At 51.7% G+C, this 18,315-nt stretch overlaps 1 protein-coding gene across 3 annotated transcripts; it reads left to right on the top strand.

Moving 5' to 3' along the window:
* The first annotated feature begins 114 nt into the window (after window positions 1-114).
* LOC149860540 (solute carrier family 22 member 6-A-like) lies at window positions 115-15,855 on the top strand. Of its 3 annotated transcripts, none has more exons than XM_090055036.1 (10): window positions 115-1,140; window positions 6,418-6,521; window positions 6,867-7,021; window positions 8,540-8,708; window positions 9,838-9,961; window positions 10,257-10,372; window positions 11,303-11,517; window positions 12,895-13,003; window positions 13,682-13,885; window positions 14,454-15,855. In XM_090055036.1, the coding sequence occupies exons 1-10, from the start codon at window positions 748-750 to the stop codon at window positions 14,548-14,550; spliced, it is 1,686 nt and encodes a 561-aa protein (XP_089911162.1). In that variant the 5' UTR covers window positions 115-747; the 3' UTR covers window positions 14,551-15,855. The 3 variants fall into 3 exon arrangements, with proteins under 3 accessions (XP_089911162.1, XP_089911161.1, XP_089911163.1); XM_090055035.1 differs by lacking the exon at window positions 115-1,140 and adding an exon at window positions 4,900-5,726; XM_090055037.1 differs by lacking the exons at window positions 115-1,140; window positions 9,838-9,961; window positions 10,257-10,372 and adding an exon at window positions 4,900-5,726.
* The last annotated feature ends 2,460 nt before the right edge of the window (window positions 15,856-18,315 follow it).

Here is an 18,315-nt window from a genome sequence, read left to right as displayed (position 1 = left end):
TAGCTTCCCCCCCCACCCCCACCCCCAATCTGGATGTCTCTCCTGATTCAGTTAATTTTTAGCCTTGTGATGCACTGCAAGGCATTCAAGTCTCATCAGAAATGCTGAAGAAACCTCGAACCTCAGCCCTAGGAGGAGCTTTGGACTCTGTCTCCAAGATCTCTCTCTTCAACGATTCTCTTCCTCAACTTAAACCATCCAAGACGGGATAAAACTTTAACCACTCTTCAGCTTCAGGGTGTCTGTTATACCAGTGGCTCCACAGAAGCCAGCATTTCTTGGGGATGAGCATGGACATGGGTTTCAGCAAAAAACCAACCCTGTAAGGCAACACGAGTTCTTGGCAAAATTTGAACAGTGGTTTCACTTCGGGTGGAAGGTGCTTGTGTCTTTTGCAATCCCAGGGTAGAGCTGATTCCAAGCGGTGATTCAAGGAACCGGCAACCAAGTGCCAGAAAAGCTCTTCTTAGGAAACCGTGGCCTCAGTGATTCCCCAACAGCTGATTTCTTCCACAAATTGTCCAACTGATAAGCTAATTGCCTTCTTCCAAGTCCGGTCACTGGAATTCACATTGGTTGGATGGCAAAGTTCTGGGCCTGTCTTCCGTAACCCAGCATTTGATCTCGGCACAACGCATATTGACCTGGAATCGGTACTGATGAGCCATTGACACAAACTCGCTCTGGCCAATTGTTTCCCAACTCTCATCCATCTCAGAAAACACCAAAGCTCCCAGCCTCGGCATCATGAGTTTCCCAGAGCTTTTGAACCAGGTGGGAGGCATGGGACGCTTCCAAGTGCTGTATGTCATCTTCTTGAATGTCCCGGTGTTGATGTTGGCTTGTCACGCTGTACTGCAGAACTTCACTGCAGGGTCTACTGACCATCACTGCCAAATTCACAGCAGCGTATCTCTTGTTAACATGGCCCAAAACCTCAGCATCCAGGACCTGTTGAGGATTTCCATCCCCATGGATGAGAACCAGAGACTGGAGAAGTGTCGCCGCTTTGTTATCCCGCAGTGGTGGCTCTTACAACCCAATGCCACCATGTCCAACACAACCATGGTAGAAACAGAGCCCTGCATTGATGGGTGGGTCTACGACAAGAGTGTTTTCCCCAGCACCATCATCATGGAGGTAAGTAAAACCAGTTGTCAGTGCAGCGTGGGGAATAGGGTCATGTTGGCCCATGGTGGTGGGAAACGGAGGGGATGAGTTGAAAATAGGCATGTTGGAAGCATCTCTCTCTTTTATGGTGTCTCAAAGCAAGGTTTCTTTCTCCTACCGGCAGGAATGGGTCTAAATTTTCTCTTTCCATCTTCATACCCTCTCCATCCATCCACCTCTCGCTACCCAACTCTATATCTGTCTATCCAGCCTGTCATCTCCATAAACCACCCACCACCCATTCCTCTCTCCATCACCATGTGCTTCTCCATCCTCCCATCCACCCATCTTCATTGACAAAGCTCATTGCTTATTCAGCCGTACAACCATCCCTGTAAGTGTTCTTTTATTCACCCATCCCCATGCATTCCCCTTTTCTTTCCATACCGTATAAATGTCCCCTTGTCCTCCATCCCTAGCCACCCACCCACCTCCATCATTGGTAGACTAAAAATATTATATCATCCCATATGAATGTTTAGCATGCTATCTTATTCATCTTCCCTACCCCAAGCTTATCCTTCAGTGATGACCCCATATTTACCAGCACTTCTATTGCAAGGCACACAGGACAGGGTGCAAAACACACCTCCATTCCAACCAGAACAATCACAGCTGCTTCTGGCAGCATTTGATGAGCTTTACCATAATACACCCCAGATAGAGCAGCCTGGTCAAGGAAAAAGGCATTGAGATGAATGCATAAGACATCAGGTGCCAGAACTCATGGTAGAGGTGGTCTCTTTTATATAATAAAAAAGGTATAAGGTGATATAAAATTACTTTTGATAATAAAAGAGATTGTCTCTACCATGAGTTCTCATGACTTTTGCCTCTAGACCAATACAGCTACAACCTGGATACCTGACAGTTCTCAGCTCGGGCATCTACCATTAGTCAGGGCTGGAAATCTTGGATACACGGACCACAGGCGTGACCCAGCGTGGCTCTTCTGCTACGGGTGGCTTCTGGGCAGATCACAGCCAGTGTGTTTGGTCACGCCAGCAGACCTGACCACTTTTCCCTTTGCTGCTGGCTTTGGCGAAGGACTCGCTGTTCAGGGCCCTTTGCCTCTGCTGCAGCAGAGCCCGTAGATGACACCCCAGGGCCACCCAGGGCTTGTTAGAAATGCAAAATGAGCCAAGTTAAACAAGTGAACTGTCAGTTAGCCCTTGGCTGTCTTCCTGCGGCTCTTCCCAGGCTTCAACTTCTGGTTGCATCTTATCTTTCAGAGGCTTTGAAGAGCCTGGGGGCTTGTGCAAACAAACAGACAAGTGAACAGCGGAGCAGCCCTGCTCCGAGCCCGTCTTGGTGGCTGCTTAACCCTGGTAATCCCAGGTCCAGGCAGCCTGCTCCCTGCCGCTGCAGCCCCTGGAAGCCGCTTTCAGCATCTTTTATTCTCCCTCCTGGCTGGCTCTTCCTCATTCCCCACTCCTGTCAGCTCCCTCGCTGGGAGGCTCGCTGGGTCCCAGCCTTCGGCGAGTCCTTCCAGGTCTGGGGTGGGCATGGGGAAGCGCTCCCAGGGTGTGGGGCTGTTCAGGCTCCCCCACACCCACACTGTAAGAGGCCCGGCCCTGTTACACACCTCCCCATTCAGGGGCCCAATCCTCCTTTCCTCGAAGTTGATGAGTCCGCCTCCTCGCCCTTCCTCGAGAGCAAGTCGGTGTTGCAGTGTGCTCTCCCTGGCTGCCGTTCTATAGAAAAATTACAAATGTGCAAGCTCAGCCTCCACTGCATTCACTTTGGGTTTTCCGACTGGATTTAGCCGTTGGAACAGGGTATGGTTGGTCACCATTGTAAATCTGCAGCCAGCCAGAGAGTAACAGAAACGTCCTACCCCTCACTTCCCTGCCAGGCAAGCTCTCCCCACTGCAGCGCATGCCTACTCCCAGGGCTGTAGTTCCTGACTAATGGAGGCCACCAGATACTCCCCCCACCTCCTCTGCCTGCGGCAGCACTGCCTCCAGTGCCACGTAGGGGAATCCGTCTGCGACATCAATGGTCTGGCACAGTCTGGCGCGTGCACCACCCGTGGGTGCAGAGGGCTTTTTTAACTCTCAGGCAACCAGCTGATCCTGCTTGGGGCCGCATCCTTCGTTACCGCCGACAATGGCGCGGGGGTGTCTGAGAACCTGGGCGCCAGGCACCGACAGCAGTTGGCGAGTCCTAGGAAAGACTGCATCGGGTTTTTTGTCTGTGGCCTTGGGTACTCCTGTGGGGCTTGAACCTTGTCTATTAGTGGCTGGATTCGCCCTCCTCCTATGCAGGATCCCAAGTACTGGGTCTCTTTTTGACTTGGGCGCATTTCCTTGGATTTGCCGCTAGCCCTGCACACCGCAGCTCCTGGAGTACAGCATTAAGGTGCTTTAGATGTTCCTCCCATGACCATGAATAAACTACCACATCATTGATGTAGGCCGCTGCATAGTCCCGCTGCAGAGCTAACACCTTGTCCGTCAGCCTTTGAAACACTGCAGCAGCCCCACGTGGCCCACAGGGCACGCGCATGGATTCGCATAACCCCTAAGGGTGGCAAATGCAGGTTTTCCCAGGAGCGCTCTTCCACTGGTATTTGCCAGGTCCCTTTTAATAGATCAAGGGTGGATATGAAACACTTCTGCCCCCCATTTTCTCTGGCAGATCTTCCACACAGGGCATAGGGTACGCATCGAAGTGGGCCACGTGATTAACTTTTCAGAAATCAATGCAGAGGCGCATGGCCTGATCCTTTTTGGGGCCCATGATGATAGGACTGCGCCTTTCACTCCGCAATTCCCTAATGACCCCGTAGGCCACCGTCTGCTCCACCTCTGCCCAAACCACTCCTGTAGTTTTTGTAGGATTTTTGTCCGGCCTTCTCAGACTACTTCACCTGCCCTGGCAGCATTTGTGTCCCATGCTCATTTAAGGCGGTCTTCCCGGGGCAAGTTGTGAACACCTTTGCGAAGGACCGCACGACCTGCATTCACTGCTGCTGGAGCACAGCTAGCTGCTGTCCCAGCTTTATGGCCTCTGCCCTGCCGCATCTGTCCCAATTTTTTCCCCCTCTCCCCAGCTTTCTTAGCAAACCTGCCCTTAGCACCACAGCAAAAACAAGGGAACCAATTTGTAAGCCGTTATGGGTGGCTTCTGGGCAGATCACGGCCAGGCGTGTTTGGTGATGCTGACAGCGCTGACCGCTTCTACTCCTGCTACTGGCTTTGGCTAAGGACCGTGTGGCTGGTTCTTCCCCATTCACCACACCTGTGTCAGCTCCCTCACTGGGGCCCAGGACTCAGGTCCTCAGCTTTTGGCGAGTCCGTCCAGGTCTGGGGTGGGCGTGGGGACACGCTCCCAGGCTGCGGGGCTGCTCAGGCTCCCCCACACCCAAAGGAGCAGGGCCCAGCCCTGTTACACTGTTCACCTGGACTCTTGGGTTCCCGCCATCAAGGAACTAGAGCTGAGTTCACAAGAGCTCAGGGCAGCGCAGATCTGTCTACGATTCAAGTTAATATTTCCAAGCCCTGTGGTGCAAGCGTTCATATGTTCACCCGCCGCAGTGACATTTCTCAGCCACGGTCCATATGCTTCTCACCTCTGGACTAGGACCATTTTTGTGCTGTTTCTGGCACATTTTCCCTTAAACTTGCATTTATTTTTCACTTCAGCCAACCCAACCGTGGTCAAACTTTAACAAGGAGAGCGGCTTATATAACCCGCTGGGGAATAAAGATGACTGAGAGGGTCCAACATTGGAATCAAACCTGTTGAAAACTGTCTTTGGATGTGTTGAGAGTTAGCAGAAAAGGCATCCAGGGTTCTTGCTGGGATAAAACACATGTACAGGAAGGATTTTTGCAAGTCAGGAGAAGCCAAACCAGCTTCCACCGGGCTATAGCATGTTTGATGATATATGTAGACCTTAACATCAACTCAGCAACTCTTCTCGGGACACTGAGACCTCAAGAAGCCATTGGTTACTCTTTGCCAGGCCTGCACCCTCTCAGAGCCCAAATCTTCTGTCTTCAGACCTTTGCAGTAGGAGATCCAACGTGGAATAGAAATGAGCAACCTCCACCGCTCTTATTTCCGATAACTCAATATTGATGGTCTACACGCTGCTGGTTTTCTTGGGGATCAGGTTGGTTCTCTGATCCCATCCCTATCCCACCATCATGAGTTTTTCTGATCTCTTGGATCATGTCGGAGGCATGGGCCGCTTCCAGGTCTTCTACATGGTTTTGCTGGGCATCCCGGTATTCTTCATGCCCACCCATAACCTTCTCCAGAATTTTACTGCTGGCACTGCGGATCACCACTGCCAAGTTCACATCAATGCCAATGACAGCCATTTTGTCAACCTCCCCCAAAACCTCAGCGCCCGAGACCTCTTACAGGTCTCCGTCCCAATGGATGTGAACCAGAAGCCAGAGCAGTGCCGCCGCTTCGTGACCACCCAATGGCAGCTCCTGAACGCCAACCTTACGGCTGCCAACATGACCGAGATTGAAACCGAGCCCTGTTTGGATGGGTGGGCCTATGACAGGAGTGTCTTCACGAAAACCATTGTGATGGAGGTATGTGAGCCCAGGAAATGGTGTCATACAGCGCACTGATGCCACGCTGTGAGAAGCGGAGTGGAGGGGTTGGACCTAGGCTTGTTGGGAGCACGTCCATTGCAGGGATGGTTACAACAATTCGGGAACTCACTTACTATGAAGGAGCTAAATTTTCTCTCTCCATCTTCACGCACATGCATTGATCCGTCTATATTTCAACTCCCGTGGCTCCATGCATGTCCATCTTTCTGTTTATTCCTCCATCCCCATATGCTCCCCCTTACCAACCTATCCGTCTACCCGTCTGCACCATGGCTTGTCTGTCTCTCTCTGTCCGTTTGTGTCTCTCTGTCTATCTCTTCCTGCACCCACTCCCTCTACCTATCCATCCCCACATGCACCTTCTACCATACCTACCTATCCATCTCTATTCACACTAACACATCTATCTATTAGGTTATACACCCGCCATCCCTGCACACATCCATCTGTACACTCACTACTCTACCCACCTCTTTCAAATACATGTCCCAGAAACGATGTAGCCTTTCTCCAACTATGAGTTTACTTCTCCCTCCATCCATCCCTTGAACCCGTCTAGATGGGTACCTATCCTATCCCAAAAATATACAGTGCCCCCCACCTTTTCATCCACCCACACATCTTTCTATGCATCTAACCTTCTTCATGGATTCTCTCTCCCCTGCAGTGGGACCTCGTATGTGACTTCTGGAAGCTAAAGCAGATGGCTCAGTCAATCTACATGGCAGGGGTCCTTGTCGGAGGCATTGTTTTCGGGGGACTCTCGGACAGGTAAGGCTGACGTGGTTCCTGGGCTCTGCTGCTCATTCATCTTCATGTGCAGCCCCAAAAATAATTTCAGGGTGAAAATGTCGACATTGCTGGATATTGGGAGGCAGAGAGCATCTGTGAGGTTCCTAAATCTCCTACTCTCATGACCTTGCCACCAGCTTGCACTAGGATGCGTCTACACAGAAACAGGGCAAAGTGCTATCACACGGGCATTTTCTCCCCGATTCAAAATGGGCATCATCCACATGTTTTCTGATTCAAAACAGCCAATCCTAGCTATTCCTGCCCCCCTGGGGATGGAGAAAGCCAAGATGGCTTTCCTCACGTCAGTGGATTTCCATCCAGGTTTGGCCGCCGGTCGCTGCTGATTTGGTGTTACCTGCAGATGGCCTCCATGGGCACCGCGTCCGCCTTCTCCCCCAACTTCTCAGCCTACTGCGTCTTCCGTTTTCTGACCGGCATGGCCTTCTCGGGCATCGTGTTGAACTGTGTGTCGCTGTGTGAGTATGACTGACTGCCAGCTTCTCTCCTCCCTGAGACAAGAGGAGTTAGTGGGAGAGGAAGGGAAGGGAAGGGAAGGGGGTCCTTTTCTATGGTTCCCAACTCTCCTAGGTTAAGGCAATGCTCAGAGTTTTATCATCACATCCACTAATTTATCACAATTGAGCCAATCCTTCATCATGGCTCATGTGATAATTCAAAAGAAACTCTCCTTTTGTAACAGGAGCACTGGTGTTGGCTATAGCCAAGGCTGGGGATGGTGACTGAGCCGGGCCAATGCTCCTGCTGGAGGCTCCTGGCTAGAGGGTCTTGCCAGCGCCACATTTGGGGTCTGGGATTGAATTTGGGGTCAAAAAGGAATGTTACCCCATGGTCAGATTGGTCTGGACTGGGGAGGCTGGGGGAGGGTTGCCTTCTTCTGTAGTGGGGGCACAGCCTCTACCCGTGATCTCTTGGGTGTATATTAACAACTGTTTACAGCAGCAGGACATGGGCCAACATCGTTCTTTTGCTTTACTTCTGGCAGGTTCAGGTGTTATGAGCTGTGCTGTGTTAAGGTTGGCGGTAGTTTTACCAAGGAGCTAGATTGGGGCGGGCAATTATTTTGGGTGGAGGACCACTTACTGAGTTTTGGCAAGCCATTGAGGGCCGCACGACAGGCAGCCAGGGCAGATAAAGATTAATTTTCTAAATTTTTTAGGGGCCCTGCGGGCCAGATAGAATGGCCTGGCGGGCCGGATCTGGTCTGCAGGCCACATTTTGCCCACCCCTGAGCTAGATGATGGATCGGTAGGGGATGGTTTGGATAGGGATAATCCTGTCTCAGGCAGGGGAGCGGACTAGCTGTGACCTCTGGAGGTCCCTTCTTGCCCCACTTCTCTACAAGCTTATGGTGTCACCCGCACTGTTTCCTCTTACTCAAAACGGCCACCATCTACCTTTATTAGGGATGAAGTCAACAAGACGGGTGCCATTTCCCCCAGAGGGTATTGGCATGAAAAAGGGTGGGTTGCTCCTAATAAAGATGGTGGGTACCTCCTGCTCAGGCACTTGGGCACAGGGGAATAGGACTGTAATTATATTCCTAAGAACCAGTTAGAAGCCTAATAAGTGGGACAGAATCCAGCCCTGAAATCTCCAGCAAAAAAAAATCCAACCTTCATATGCATAAAGATGGGCAGAGAATACCCCAAACAGGGCAACTTGGAAAGCACAGAGGTTTCCCTTGGGAGCCACCTGGAGTGGAGCAAACTCCAAGATGATCCAGACTCTCATGCATCAGCCAGAAGATAGAGGGAGAGCCGCCATCTTGTTCCCAGAAGGACCCTTTTATTAGCCTCTCTAAGAAGGGGAGAACTGCTGGGTATTTGTGGCTCATGGGATTTCCACTCACCAATAAACTCATATCTGTATACTACGGGGGATGTATGGGATCCCACGGCTGACACCAAGCTCACCAGAAACCAGCAGTCCTCCTTCCCCAGATGTTGTCTCCATGGTCGCATGTCTCTCCCCAGGCCTGGAATGGACGCCCACCCACATGCGAGCCATCGTGGGCACCCTGAACGGTTACTGCTACACCCTTGGGCAGTTCTTCCTTGCTGGCGTGGCTTACGCCCTGCCAGATTGGCGCTGGCTTCAGCTCACGGTGTCCTTGCCCTATTTTATCTTCTTCCTCTACTCCTGGTAAGTGGGCACCATCGCTGTCCCTTCTGACTGTCGCCTGTGCCTTTGTAACCCTAAGGCTACACTTCTTCAATGCCCTCTGCACAGGGTAGGCCTTGAAAGGCAGCTGGAAGCTGCAGCTGGTGCAGAATGTGATAGCTCACCTCCTGATAGGTGTAGGTCACCAGGGCCCCACAACGTGAGCCTTCCCGTGTCTGCACCGGCTCCCAGTAGCTTTGTGGATGCTACTTAAGATGTTGGTGTTCATCATCTCTAAGGCTCTAAACAGACCTAGAGGGGCTTTCACTCTCCATCTCCACCCATAAGGTCATTGCCACCCATAAGGCCAGCAGAAGGCAGTTACCATCAGTACGTCAAGTCTTGGCAAAAATTTGTTGTCCTCAGCAGTCACTCCTCATCTGTGGAAGCTCTCTCTCTCTCTCTTGCTCTCGCTCTCTCTCTCAGGTCCTACACGCTTTAAGATCATATAGGGGAAGGCGTTTAGCAAACCGAGCTCAGCTGAGATGTTTAGTGGGTTTCCATTGGATGTCCCTGCTCTGGTTCCCCCCTTTGAAGGTTTCTCTTCCCCTGCTGCTCACTTTCCTCTTGCCTTCTTTTACAAAGTTGTTCCATTCTCTTACTACGAGCCATCCCCAACCTCTTTTGGGAAAGGTGGCACATACGTTGCACACGTGACGTGCAAATAAGTCATCCCCCACTCCCCCCATCCTGTCTTTCTAAATGGGTTGAGGAATGAGGGCCAAGACGACAGAGAACAAATACCATCTTTCCATGTCCTCACATCTGTTTCTAGAGCAGTGCCTTTGCTCTGCTTGGAGCCATTCACAATAGGAAATATGGATGGATGGATATGTAGGTATGTACCTGGACAGATACGTAGGTACCTGAATGGATCGATATGTAGGTACGTACCTGGATGGATGGATGGATGGATGGATGATGAGGTAGGTGAAGAAATAAGTATGCCACAGGACTTTTCATAGATTCCCCCAGGATGTTACCATGATTCTTTGCACTTTCCAATCCCAGCATTGATTTTGGTCGCCACCCCAAACACAGAACATCATGCCAGGAACCAGCAGGCTGATGCACATGTGCTCCATGGACGTGTTGATTTATGCTCTCCCAGGTGGTTCACGGAGTCTGCCCGCTGGCTGGTCATAACCGGGAAACCTGACCGGGCCGTGAAGGAGCTCAAACGAGTGGCCAGGGTAAATGGCAGGAAGGAAGAAGGAGATAAACTGAACGTAGAGGTAAAGGGCCTAGCTCTCAGAGATGCAGGGCTGCTGGACGGGCGCATGACACAAGTGCAGGGGATTCTGAGGATCTGGTTATGAATTAGTCATGTTTGGAAAGATGAAGTCTCTTTTGGGCTGGTGACTTCTTGCTCTCACCATGGGATTCCCATATATACGCTTTTCACCCACCCACCCATTTGCCTACCCCTCAGTTAATCTTGGTCCAGTCACATAACCCTTTTCCATCTCTCTGCTGCATCTCTGGAGCTTGGCTGCTGTGAACGACCACAGAATGCCCTTCTGTCCTCAGATCTTGAAATCCAACATGCAGAAAGAAATGTCCTCTGTAAAAAACACTCACACCATGGCTGACTTGGGGCGGACACCCGTGGTGCGCCGGATCTCTCTCTGTCTCTGCTTTGTGTGGTGAGTTGGCTCAAGCGGTCCCGTGAGACGGGCACTAAAGGCCAGAAAGCACATTTGCACTGCGTTAGCTCCCTTTTGGACACGGATGCGACCTTCCCCGGATGTCTGCCGACGGTTATCCCAGGATAGCCGCACACAGCAGGTATCTATTACAGCAAGTTACTACAAGGAGGCTAGGGAACAGGTGGCAGCCCGCCGTCTTGTGCTATCCTAGGATAATCCCCGACATGCGACTCTGGACTGGTATAACTCACACTGGTAAAGTTTTAGGCTGGATTTTTCCTAGGCTTATTCTACCCCAATCTGAATTATACTGCTATGTGCTATATGCTGGGTGTCCACTTCTTTCTTAGCCTGGAGGAAAATCCTATTACTCATGAAGTGACAGGGGCTGTAATTTGATGTCGCTCCTCACCCCATGGCCTGTTAGTGATGCTGGAGCTTTCTAGACAGCACTGCTTTCCCCCTAGGAGGAATATCCCCTGAGCCTGTAGTCGCTGGACCCCACGCCTGGCTCAGATCGCAGAACAGGACTCAGTAGCCCCGACTCCTAGCCCTCCCCTTCCTCCACCCAGTAATTCCCACTCCCCCCCAGAGCAGGTATTAAACCAGGTGGCCTGGCCCTGCTCTAACCTACTAGACCCCGCGCCCTTCTCAGAGCTGGGGATTGAACCCCGGTGTCCTGGCTCTCACCACATCTTACTATAACCCACTATCTGCCTTTCTCCCCCAGACCTGGCATAGACCCCAGGGGCCCCGGTTCCCTGCTTTAATCCCCCAGATCCCAAGTCACCTCCGGGGGGAGGGCAACCCAGGAAGTGAGCAGAGCAAGGGTGTTCAGTCCCCCTCCATTTTCCATCCTCAATTTCACCATGGATGACACGAAACAGGTCTCTACCTACCTGTACGCCTGTGCACCTTCCACACCAGGTTCTCCACCAGCTTTGCCTACTACGGCCTGGCCATGGATCTCCAGAACTTCAACGTTGACATCTATGTGATCCAGCTCATCTTTGGGGCCGTGGACATCCCAGCCAAGCTTGTTTCTGTCCTCACCATCACTTTTATTGGACGCCGGTTCACCCAGGCTGCTGCCCTCATCCTCTCTGGGCTCTCTATCCTGGCCAACATCTTCGTGCCCCAAGGTAAGGAGACAAGAGGCTTGGAGCGTCAGAGGTGGGTCCCGACAGGGATAGCTGTGTTCTAGGGCACCAGGGCATCACAGGGTACTGTGCCCGCCGCTCCCAGCGGGGCCTTGGTACTAGCTGGTGTGTGGCCACCGACCCCCACTGATGCACTGGTGTGAAGCCTGTAGCTGCCCCAGGTAGGAATGGTAATGCCATCCTGCAGTGATGGACGAGTAAGGGGATGGAGGGATGAATATGGGGATGGATGGATGGATGGAGGGATGAATATGGGGATCAATAGATGGAAGGGGGGAGTGGGAGGACACCGGTGGAAATATCTTAGTTTAGACCAGCTGGCAACTTCTGTGTTGGAAGACGAGAGATTTCCACTTTATAAACTAATTATAACATAGACTTCTCTTTTGAGCACCTATGGATTTATTTCTGCTGGGGATATGGACCGTCCACACCTGATGAGCCCATCACCCATTGTCCATTCTTAAGTCTCAAAAACTGTGGCTGGAAAAAAGGGAGTAAAACCCATCAAATCTAAACCAAAACAATGTTTTTCAAAGACTTTCCCTTTCCCTCAAAGGGGGTGGGGAAAAAGGAGCACTTTTTACTCGGTCAAACGAAACATTTATTTTGCCCAATTTGGGGCAATTTTAAAGGTTCCATTTTTCAAACACACAGAATTCATTTCTCAATGAAACATCCCAATGAAGGCAAAACTAAAAGGGTTTTCTAGCACATTTAAGGGATTTTTCTACCCTCTAAATGAATGTTCAGAATTTGGCAACCGCCCCCCCAAAAAACAACCCTAATGGCACCAAATCTGCATTTTTCAGACCCAAAATGTCACCCAGCTCCCTAGAAGCAGGGAACAAAGAAAGAGACAGAGGCTGGGAGTTTCCTCTCAAGAATTTAAACCAATTTGAACCGTGACTTAAACTGAATAACAAAACCTAGTTAGCCTGAGATATTCTTTAGGGTGGTTTTTTGCTCTATAGTTTATCTTCATACTCTATTAGCTTGTATTAGAAGTTACCTTATTTACTCGCATACCATTCTCATACTTTGTCCTGAAAACTAGTGATTGAAATTTGGGGCTTGAGGGGGGCGGTGTCTTAAACAAGAAAAGTGATTCTGAATGGTTTGGTTGAAGGGAAAAATCTCTTTTTTTCCCTTCTGTCACCCCCAAAATAGGTGCGGGTCTTATTTGAGTGTGTGTCATATATGAATGAATACAGTAATGGTTTCACAAGTTGTTTCGCTCTCTTCTGTAAGTCACCCTTTTGGGAAGGGTGGCATATATATCTAATAAATAAAGGAAATACATTGTTCCTTGCTGTTTAACGGTTCCCAAACCATCTTTCCCTGCATCTTTCTGCCCAGATCTCCAGACTCTACGCACCATCATGGCCGTCTTTGGCAAGGGCTGTCTTGCTGCCTCCTTCAACTGTGTCTATATCTTCACAGGAGAATTGTACCCCACAGTGATCAGGTAGGTGAGGGGGAGAGATGCTTCAGGTGAGGCTAGGACAGGGGTGGGCAAAATGCGGCCTGCAGGGGCCCTAAAAAATTGAGAAAATTAATATTTATTTGCCCTGGGCTGCCTGTCATGTGGCCCTTGATGGCTTGTCAAAACTCAGTAAGCGGCCCTCCGCCCAAAATAATTGCCCACCCCTGGCCTAGGACCTGCAAAGAATTAGAGTCAAGTAGTCTACAAAGTGGATCTATGAGGTTGTTACTGGGAAGATCCCAAGATTTAAAGCACTCTAAGTGTCCTTGGTTGATACATTGTGTTTGGTGCAGCACTGAGACAGGCTCCCATTGCATCAGGCACTGCCCAGATCCCAACCAAGATCAAACCAGGCGCTGGACCCCAGCTGAGATCCAGATCCCTAGACACATGATATAACATGGCCCCTGCTTCTCACAGTGCGGATTGAGGGCACCAAGGAAACAAGGGTAGCCAGAGGAGAAGGGAGGTGACCAAGGCCATAGGGCCTTGATCAGTGACAGAGGAAGGACCCTGGATTGCCACCTCAGAGCCTAAACCCCCATCAGTCTGCTCAAAGGTTTGGGAGTGTCCTGGGTCCATCTCATCACTGTGGCTTCAGTTAACACCTCCGGACTAGTCCTTTCCCACCCTACTTCTCTATGATTGTGTGACCCGCAGGCAGACAGGGATGGGCCTTAGTAACACCATGGCACGTATCGGGAGCATCACGGCACCCATGGTGAAGATGCTGAGCGAGTACTTCCCCTCCTTGCCTCTCATCATCTACGGAGCAGCCCCCATCATATCTGGCATCGCTGCCACTTTCCTGCCGGAGACCCGCAACGTGCCGCTGCCCGAGACGGTTGAGGAAGTGGAAACCAGGTGGGTAGGGCCCATGGGGTGTCCAGACAGGACGTGCCTCTCCCCAGAGACAGGTGGGGGGCGAATGAGATGGGTGCATATGGGGTAGATGAAGCCATGGAGGGATGGGTATTGGGGATGGGTGGATGGGTAGATGGATGGGCAAGCATAGAGATAAATAGAGGGATGAATGAGTGATAATGTGGACGGATACGTGGGCACATATGAGGAAGGAAGGATGAGTAGAAGGATAGACAGGTGGATGGATGTTATGGGGCTGGAGGGATGTGTGTAGGGATAGATGGACAAACAGAAAGACAGATGAAGTGGTGGGTAGAGTAGAGAGGAGGGTATGAGGCTAGACGGGGATTTTGGGGGTAGACAGATCATTTTTACCTACTCTGTTATCTCTCTAGAGGAAGGAAGAAGCTACTACTCCAGATGGATGGGTGGACAGGGAGGTGGAGGTTGGGTTCACACCAGCTCCTCACCTGGTTCCTTCGACTCTAATCTCTGTCCACACAAGGTGGGGAGATGTAACCCACTAACTCCTGCCTCTGTCTCTGTCTCCCTTCTCTTCTTCTTCAAGGGCAAAGCAACTGAGAGAGGAAGAACAGCAGATAAAAACCCTCCTGGCTCCCACCAAGCCAGACCCAGCCTCGGAAGCTGCTGAGAAGCAATTGTAGTCACCATAGGGTAAAGGATTTTCCATGAAGTGCCCAAGTGACTTAGGTTCCTATGTGCTATTTCAATACACCACTGAGAATCACAGACAAAAAACCCAGGCCCCACCCATGGAAGAGTTGCCCTGGGCTCACCGCGAACACAAGAAGTTCTCTGCAGACATGGCCATGCCACCTCCGAGCCATCCCCCATCATATAGTGTCTTGGTTGGCTGACTTTAAGAGTAGGGATAAAATCCAGGCATCCGGGCTCCCAGCACCTCAATGCTCAAACCACAAGATCCCAAGTTCCTCCCAGAGCCAGGGGTTGAACCCAGAAGTCCTGGCTCCCTGGCCATATTGCTGTAGGCACCAAACAGCCTTCTTCAGCCAGAGCTGAGGCTAGACCCCAGGAGTCCTGGCTCCCAGCCCCTCTGCTCTAACTCACTGGCCACCACTCTGCTCTGACAGCTGGAGGGAGAACCCAGGAGTCCAGGCCCAGTCCATACTGCCCCACTCACTAAACCCCAGTCCCCAGTCTGAACGGGGGATAAAACCCAGGGCTCCTGGCTCCCAGCCCACCACTGCTCTAGCCACTACACTCCACACCTCTGCAGAGCCACAGATATATCGCCCTGCATCCCTGGTTCTCAACACCAGACCCCATTCCCCTCCCAGCTTGGGGAATGGCACCCAGGTGTCCTGGCTCCCCACTGCTCCAACCCACCGGCCCCCAATTCCCCTCCCAGAGCTGGAGGTACAGCCCAGATGTCCTGCTTTAACCCCCTGGACCCCGCTTCCTCCCAAAGTGGGGGGAAAACCTAGGCATCCCAGCTCCCAGCCTCCAATGCTCCAACCCACCAGCCCCGACCCCTTTCCAGAGCTGGGGAGAGAACCCAGGCATCCGGGCTGCCAGATCTGGTCCTCTAAATCCAGTCCAATGCCAAATGACTTCCACAGATGGGTCACCTCTTGGCTCTTTATCTACACTCAATGTTAAGTCCTAGAACCATGGAAGAGACAGGTTAGAAGGGCTCTAGTCAAACCCCTGCTGAGGCAGGATCAGCCTTTTCTGAACCAACTTAAATCCATCCCAGCCCAGTTGGTTCAGAAAGGGCTGGTTCTGAACCAACTTAAATCCATCATAAGAGAAGACATCCCAGATCTTTCCTCTTTCCAGAGAGAGTTAATGGGCTGAGAAGATGCATTGTGTGTAAGGGGGACAAATAATTCCTAAGCCCTACCTGGCTTTGGCACCTGGTAGTTGGGTAACAGCATCTATTTATTGTACAAAGGAAATACTCCAGTGAATAAAGCTGTTTATATGGCCCCTGGGCGTGTTATCTTTGGAGGGACGGAGTCAGAACCATTCCTCGTTGGTTTGAAGCAAAACACAGGCCCCGCATTGGATTACTGACTGAGCCTGCGGGGTGCTGGCAATCCACACGACGGACTCGATTGCAAATAGCCCTATGCCCTTCCCACCGGGTTTCTCATGTATTAATTAACGAGGGGTTGACCCCTTCCCAGCAAGAGGTAGGAAAAAATGGTTGGAGCTGTGTTACAGAATAACAAAGGCACGAGTTTGGGTCGGGGGGGGGAGGCGGGAATTGAGTGGTGTCATTTGGGAAGGAAGCCAGGCATCCAGGCTTCCAGCCTCACCCCCTCTCCATAGCCCACCAGCCCCCTGCTCCCTTCCCAGAGTGGAGAAAGAGCCCAGGCACCCGGGCCCCCAGCCTGCCCTGCTCATTTCACTAGACAATCCCCCCCACACACACACACATTAACTCCTTTCCAGAGCCTTGAATCTGATTTAGTGTTTTATTACCCACCTGCCTCCACTCCCTTCCTACAGCTGGGATGGAGCCCAGGAGTCCTGCATCCCAGCCCCCTCCTCGAACTATTAGACCCCACTTTCCAGAGCCAGGAATATAACCTAGGCAGCCTGGCACCCAGTTCTAACCCACTGGACCCTACTCCGCTCCCAGAGCCATGATAGAGCACAACAGCCCTGGTTGTTTGCCCTTCTACTCAAACCACTAGACCCTACTCCCCTCCCAGAGCTTGGAGAGAACCCAGGCATCCAGGTTTCCAGCCCCCCCCAGCCCATGAACCAAAGACCATAACCCCATGCTGATCCACACCAATGCATGGCTGCTCTTCCGATAAGGCTTTCAGGACCTGGGTGGTCAGGAGAATGCAGGGAGCAGCACCTGTTGTTCCTGTTACCCTTCGCCCGTGGGAGCAAACCAAGCCCTGTGACCAGAGATCTCACAGATCTGGTGCTGAGTGACAGACCTTTGGACCCACCAATCAGCAAATCATCAACTACCGTAGGCCTCCTGGAACATGTCTTGACCTCCCCAGCGGGGATCCGGGTGACTTCAAAGCCATCCCCGGGCCCCGCTACTCCCCGCCGCAAAAAAAAAGGGGGCCGGGGACCATTTGAACAGGGTCCCTAGGAATTATAGAGCAGTGGGGCTAGAAATCCAGTCAGATTACCTCCAGCCCATCCCAGCTCAGCTCAGCCAAGGACTATCCAGCCTACTCTGACCCCATCACACAGTGACCCATAGCCCCATGCCTCAGACAGCCACTGCTCTCTGCAGCCTGCCCTGGGTCAAGGCAGCAGGATTCACTTGGTCCACAGCCTTCATGATTTCACAGAACTTCACCCCACACACTGAATGGGAGCCAGCAGTGAGCTTTTGCTGCAACAAAAGCCAACAGCCTCCTGGATTGTGCTAGCAGGAGCATCATTTGCAAATCCAGGGCAGTGATTCTCCTGCTCTTTTCAGCACTGGGAGGCCTCCCTTGGAGTCCTGTGTCCAGCTTGGAGCCCAGCACTTCAAGAAGGGGGTTGACAGGTTGGAGAGTGTCCAGCACAGAGCAGCACAACTGATCGGGGCCTGGGAGATAGCTGATGAGGAAAGGCTGAAAGAACTGAGGTAACCGAGTCTGGAGAAGAGAAGACAGAAAGGGGATCTGATCAGTCTTAAAACTTCTGAAGGACAATGACAGAGAGGCTGGAGATGGGCTTTTCTCTGTGACCATAAGGGGCAGGACGGGCAGCAATGGCCTCAAGCTGCAGTAGGGAAATTGAGGCTGGAGAGGAGGTGGCATGGTCAAGCATTGGAACAGGTTCCCGGCAGCCATGATGGAGTCTCCATCCCTGGAAATGCTCCAAAGCAGGTTGGATGGACACTTGGCTGGAGTGGTCTGGTCGGGGCAATCCTGCCTTGACTAGATAACCTCACGAGGTCCCTGCCAGCCCTGCTTTCCTTTGGTCCAATGGATGGATGGGTGGGGTGGGATGGATGTGAAGCTTTCAGCCCTACTTTCTAATGATCCTATGATCCACTCCCCACCTCCCCCTCCACCTTCCTCTTCACAAACAGAAGACTTGACCTTTTCATCCTCACCTAATCCAGACGATGCTCTAGACTCTTTGATCATCTCAGTTGCTCTTCTCTGGACCACTGCAAATCCCCCTACAGCCTTTCTGAGACGCAGCTGTCCACCAGTTGCCTCACTGGTTTCAATGCAAGCCAGAGAGAAGCACTGGAACAGCACCTGCTACCCAGAGAGGTGGTGGGATCTCCATCCTTGGATGCATTTAAGAGGAGGCTTGATGAAGACTCATTCAGCAGGGCCATGAGCAGGGGGCTGGTTCGGATGTGACCTCCAGAGAGCCTTGCCTTTGCTAGGACCCAATGATGAGGATGACTTCAGCAGTCTTGGGGGTGAACCGCGGAGTTGGCAGTCTGGGTTTTTCATATCCCAGATGGT

The sequence above is a fragment of the Crocodylus siamensis genome, chromosome 6 (genome assembly GCF_052110815.1).
Source record: "Crocodylus siamensis isolate JL-2025a chromosome 6, ASM5211081v1, whole genome shotgun sequence".
In the NCBI taxonomy this organism is placed as follows: domain Eukaryota; kingdom Metazoa; phylum Chordata; order Crocodylia; family Crocodylidae; genus Crocodylus; species Crocodylus siamensis.
This window is presented reverse-complemented; position numbering and strand designations above follow the sequence as displayed.

Excerpts from the sequence above, each read along its gene's own strand:
- LOC149860540 (XM_090055035.1), top strand. The coding sequence starts at position 5,325 with ATGAGTTTTTCTGATCTCTTGGATCATGTCGGAGGCATGGGCCGCTTC. Across the intron at positions 8,709-9,837 it reads ATCTTCTTCCTCTACTCCTG|GTGGTTCACGGAGTCTGCCC; the intron begins GTAAGTGGGCAC and ends ATGCTCTCCCAG. Across the intron at positions 9,962-10,256 it reads GAGATAAACTGAACGTAGAG|ATCTTGAAATCCAACATGCA; the intron begins GTAAAGGGCCTA and ends TTCTGTCCTCAG.